The following is a 6000-nucleotide window of genomic DNA, read 5'->3' on the forward strand; positions in this document are numbered from 1 at the left end:
ATGGTCATGACAAAAGCATGCCCAGGCCCAGAATGTTAATCAAAGTGTGAGTGCAGGCCAGCAGGAGGAGTAGGGAGGTGGGACAATCGCGCTTGGGCACAGTATGGAACAAACATGCCTAGTGTGAGTACACCCTTCTTCTTCTTTCAGCTGCTTTTGTTAGGGGTTGCCACAATGGATCATCTTGTTACATATCTTCCTCTCCTCTACATCTTGCTCTTTCACACCCATAACCTGCATGACTTAGGCCTTCCTCTTTTCCTCTTGCCTGGCAGCTCTATCTTTAACATCCTTCTCCCAATACACTCAGCATCTCTCCTCTGCATATGTCCAAACCAACGCAATCTCACCTCTCTGACTTCGTCTCCCAACCGCCCAACCTGAGCCGACCCTCTAATGTACTCATTTCTAATCCTATCCATCCTCGTCACATCCAATGCAAATCTTAGCATCTTTAAGTCTGCCACCTCTGGCTCTGTCTCCTGCTTTCTGGTCATTGCCATGTCTCCAACCCATATAACATAGCTGGTCTCACTACTGTCCTGTAGACCTTCCCATTCACTCTTGCTGATATCCGCCTGTCACTAATCACTCCTGACACTCTTCTCCACCTTTCTTCCACATTCTCCTATACTGTGTACTGTTGATCCCAAGTATTTAAACTTATCCACCTTCATCAACTCTACTTCTTGCATCCTCACCATTCCATTGACCTCCCTCTCATTCACACATGTATTCTGTCTTGTTCCAACTGACCTTTATTCCTCTCCTCTCTAGGGCATATCTCCACCTCTCCAGGGTCTCCTCAACCTGCACCCTACTCTTGCTATAAATCTCAATGTCATAAGCAAACATTACAGTCCATGGGGACTCCTGTCTAATCTTGTCTGTCAATCTGCCCATCACCATTGCAAACAAGAAAGGGCTAAGAGCTGATACCTGATGTAATCCCACCTCCACAATGAATGCATCCATCACTCCTACCGCAGACCTCACCACAGTCACACTTCCCTCGTACATATCCTGTACAACTCTTAGATACTTCTCTGCCACTCCCGATTTCCTCATACAATACCACAACTCCTCTCGAGGCACCCTGTCATATGCTTTCTCCAGGTTCACAAAGACGCAATGCAACTCCTTCCGGCCTTCTCTATACTTCTCCATCAACACCCTCAGAGCAAACATCGCATCTGTGGTGCTCTTTCTTGGCATGAAACCATACTGCTACTCACTATTCATCACCTCACTTCTTAACCGAGCTTCCACTACTCTTTCCCATAACTTCATGCTGTGGCTCATCAGTTTTATCCCTCTGTAATTACTGCAGTCCTGCACATCCCCCTTATTCTTAAATATCAGCACCAGTACACTTCTCCACTCCTCAGGCATCCTCTCACTTTCCAAGCTTCCATTTAACATTCTGGTTAAAAACTCCACTGCCATCTCTCCTAAACACCTCTATGCTTTCACAGGCATGTTATCTGGACCAACAGCCTTTCCATTTTTCATCCTCTTCATAGCTGTCCTTCCTTCCTCCTTGCTAATCCACAGCACTTCCTGATTCACTATCTCCACATCATCCAACCTCCTCTCTCTCTCATTCTCTTCATCCATCAGCCTCTCAAAGTACTCTTTCCATCTGCTCAACACACTCTCCTCGCTTGCGAGTATGTTTCCATCTTTATCCTTTATTACCCTAACCTGCTGCACATCTTTCCCAGCTCGGTCCCCCTGTCTAGCCAATCGGTACAGGTCCTTTTCTCCCTCCTTAATGTCCAATCCTTCATACAACTCATCATAAAGTGTGAGTGTACAGTCTTATTGTCCAAAATAATAAGAGTAGCTATTTTGATCTATCTTCCTTTCTGAAACTTGTAAAAAAAATAAGAAGGTGTCAACCACACTTACCAAAAAGATCAGGCTCAGGGACAGTTTCTGGTAGGCTGGCTGCAACTTTTTGTTTTAATTTGGATACACAAAAGCTTCCAGGAGCTGTACCTCCATGCTCTGCCTCTGAGAAATGCACAACTTTCTTGGGTGCCGAGGGTTGTTCTGCAAGCCTGATAAAAATATACCATTCTGTGCTGGTCATTTTCTAATAGAATAGCAGAAAGAAAAGCATAAAACAAAGTGAATACTTTGTAAAAGGTTAAAATGAAGACTCCGGACTGTGACGCAGCAGCACTAGACACTGTACCAACATGTTGCCCAGAATCGGATTTAGAACAAAAACTAAGTACAAAACAAGCTATAATATTTCCATCCATTTATTTTCCAAACCACTTAGTCCAGTACTGTGTTACAGTGAGCCTATGTTTAACCCAGCAATGAACTGCAAATTAGGAACAAACAACTGACAAGACTGCAGTCCATCTCAGGGAACACTCCCTCCCACCAAGCCAAATCAGAGATGCCAAATAACCCAACATGAAGTCTTCTATTAAATAAAACAAAACACTTTAGTAACAGGCATAAAAATTCTATTTCTACTCATACAACATGGATATAAATATAAAGTATAAACATAAAAAATGGAGGTTACTTGAGTACCGAAGTTACAGATAAGTACTGTTTTTATGTTCTTTTTACTGCAAAAGCAATTTCAGAGCATATTAATACTATTGTTATGATGGAGAGCATTATTCAAGGAATAAAACTTTTTCATTTTTGAACAAAATGCTTGCACAAATGCAGAACTTTTAAGATTTACGATTAATGGAAATCATAATTGACTAAGTATTCGATTAGCAAAAAAGCTTAATATTGCAGCTCTAATTCAAATAAGAGCATGTTTTTTCCAGTGAATTCTCTTGTACAACAGCTAAAGATAAATCACTTTTCACTAATTGTATCAATACAGTTTAAATACCTGGGAATTATTATCACAAGAATGGAAAAAGATCTCTTTTTAAACATGGTAATATAGACATAATAAACTAGAGGTTAATATTTGGTCCTTCAATCATCTTATTGTAGCTCAGAGAATTAGTCATGACAAAATGAATATCATTACAATGCTCTTACATCTTCTTCAGAGCGTCCTTATATATGTACAGTATATGCTCAATACATGGGATGCTGATATATATAAACGTGATTCTGCCACAGTATTTTACACAACCCCTAAAACAGTATTTTTTTTGTGAATTTCCATGAGCATCGGGATACGCACCTCACTCTCTTCTGTCTTACTCTTCATAAATGTAATACTGTTATGCAGTACAGTTAGCTATTGTAGCCTCCATTTATAACAAACAGGAGTAGAACTATTCTAATCACACACAGCTGGAAACTCATTAAAAACATAAGAAATTGATTTACAGCATTTTCCTTGGTCATTTGAGACATTTTACATTCCTAAATATGATTTAATCCATAATAAAACTAGTCGAAGAGGCCTCATCTATATAGTCGTAAACAACAGATCTACTTAGACAACGATTTTTAAACAAAGAAGGGACAATCCTGTTTAAAGTATGTATGTAAATATATGATTTCATAGTTATTTCTAACTGAATGTTTACTGTAAACTGTCACTTTAAAAGGATTATTTTTTACCGGGTAAAATTATATTGAGCAACAACAATAAACCTATGGTCCGCTTTTAACACATCAACCTTTAAATTTAAAATCAAGAAAACCACCATTCAGAAGATCCATTACCCATTTCACGTACCTAACATATGACATGTGCTGACCAAATGTGCTAAACCTATGAACCGCATACAGTATAAACAATTAATACTTGCACTGACCTGAGCAGAAACTCAGCAGATGCGGTGCGGAACGTTGTCAAGAAGCTGTAGTCCCGGAATAGGAAGTAGCGAAAGGGATTGTGGGATATTTTTGTTTACTAGTAACAGAAAGATCGAGCGGCAATTCGAGAAAAGTTTCTTCTGAAACTCGCAGCGCTCTATGCTCGGTATGTCGTATTGCGTTGTTTCCTTGTTTTGGTGCATTGACAGCCGAATATCTTTTATTACTATTGACTTCTTCAGGGTATTTTATCTAACTCAGTGTTTCTGTAAATTAAAAACGTAGTTTGCTACCTAGAAGACTTTATTGTTAAAAATGTAATATTAAATTAGTAAACTTTGCTAATATTTTCGCACAGGTCTGAAAAATTAAATTCATAAAAATTGCTTTAATTGTGAATGTTTTAGTTGCTTTCAAGAACTCAATACAAATATAGTAAGAATATTCCATTATGTCACATTTAAGCACAAAATTAAAATTAAATGCAATTAAAATTGAACAAATTATAAATGTATTCATGTTTTCAATATTGTTCTAAATCAATTTAACATGAACATATTTAGGTAATCTAATTTAAGAATAACTGAGAAGAAAACAATAATAAATACACCGTAATTTACTTATAACTTCACTAGTTTCTATTACTCCTTAATTTTTTTGTTCAAAACTTTGCATAGTGGCCTGTCGTTTGCCCACCTTTTCTGTTGGTCTCTATGACTCTATGGCAGTATAACAGCAGTCGTCCACAATCATTTTGACATCCCAACGCCCCTAGTACCTTCTTTCCATGTTCTTGATATCCTGATGGAATTTTTCACCCTTACCCTGCTCTTCACTCACCACTCTGAAATTTTCGAAGAAAAAATTCCAAATTTGATTCCACAAAGTGAACTGTGAGACTCAAGTTGCAACTCAATTGCTTAAACATATATTTTTTGTAATTTCTTTATAATTTGGATTGCAACCCAGTTCCTTAAACTTAACTAATAAATTTCTCATAATTTCTTTATAATGTGGATCTTTTTTGTTACCTTAAAAACATTCTTTGAATGATACCCATGTATCTCATTCCAGGTTGTTTATCACACCATCAAATTCTGCATCAGAAATCAGTTTTCTAATATCAAGTCTGGCAAAAATGACCTCTTCAAATTTAGCCTTAGACAAACCTTGAGACTTTCGGCACAAGTCTATAAAATAGGCTTCATCACTTGATAGGACTTTGACAGACTGCTTCATTAACCAATACCTTACTATGAAGCAGTAGTTAGCAGCACTTTATCTGGATCCACCAAGCTACAGTAGATCTTATGATGTTTTTGACCCCAAGTTGTAGCTTTTTCTAGCTGTCCATTTTTTCTGAACCCAATGTCAATTCTTGGTTCTGCTGTCCCACTCACAGAGAAATCCTGGCTTTTGATGGCTTCACATGGTGCTACGGTGACTTATCACTTTGTTAAATTCCAGCTATATGCAGACTTCATTATCAAATAAAAGACCTCTTTTGGTGTAAACATAGATTTTAATATCACAAAATACTATATTCAAACAAATTATGATTAAAATTAATTATTGATATTTAAGTATTCTGCAAAAAGTAAAAAGCTATAATTGACAGCTAAAAATATGTTTTATGAAAAAATACTACGTGATGGAGAAAAATGTTTTTCATTTTTTAATTCAGCACCCAAAAATATATAAAAACCACATGAAATGATCCAAAGAATATTTTCAGTGTATATTTGTGTTCACAAATACTTTTTTATATAATGTAAGACCTGATTCCTCCAGCTTTGAAATATTTCAAAGGTAAGATGGTTTGTTCACATGCAGGATGTCATTTATATCAAGAACAATTGGCTCCTATAAAATGATCACACTGTGAGAATCTTTTGATTGATACTCATAAACAAGGATAATGTCAACTAAGTTCGGAGCAGATGTCAAAATTATTATTTTGACATTAATATTGCAAATCTGGTGACAAAGAGGTTCTGAAAGACAAGCAGTGAGTGCTGAAGAAAAAGCCGAGTGAAGGAAAGGAAGCTTAAAAAGCAAAGAATAGAAAATAAGCTCACTCAGAGGTGCCTAGAATGGACTGGGAATAATTACTGGATTCACACAATCCAAGGCTCAGGTGCTAGGAGCAGATGTTGTCAGTGCTAACACTTGTGGACACAAGATGGCACTCCAGCTCCCCAAACACCCAACACAAGCAGACACAGACACAAGTTTAAAAGG

General features: G+C 37.3%; 1 protein-coding gene across 3 annotated transcripts in view; it reads right to left on the minus strand.

Moving 5' to 3' along the window:
* The window catches only part of ubl7a (ubiquitin-like 7a (bone marrow stromal cell-derived)), a 1205533-nt gene extending 1201715 nt beyond the window's left edge, over nt 1-3818 (minus strand). For 2 of the 3 annotated variants that reach the window (XM_051920801.1, XM_028823364.2), the window contains exons 1-2: nt 3759-3818; nt 1912-2098 (exon numbers count right to left, since the gene is read on the minus strand). In XM_051920801.1, the coding sequence (XP_051776761.1) occupies nt 1912-2095 (184 nt within the window). In that variant the 5' untranslated portion in view covers nt 2096-2098; nt 3759-3818. Of the gene's footprint in view, nt 1-1911; nt 2099-3679; nt 3702-3758 lie in introns of those variants that run through there. The other variant, XM_028823366.2, reaches the window with a different exon arrangement.
* Between the last annotated feature and the right edge of the window lie 2182 nt (nt 3819-6000).

This window comes from Erpetoichthys calabaricus, chromosome 17, assembly GCF_900747795.2.
Source record: "Erpetoichthys calabaricus chromosome 17, fErpCal1.3, whole genome shotgun sequence".
NCBI classification, from domain to species: Eukaryota; Metazoa; Chordata; class Cladistia; order Polypteriformes; family Polypteridae; genus Erpetoichthys; species Erpetoichthys calabaricus.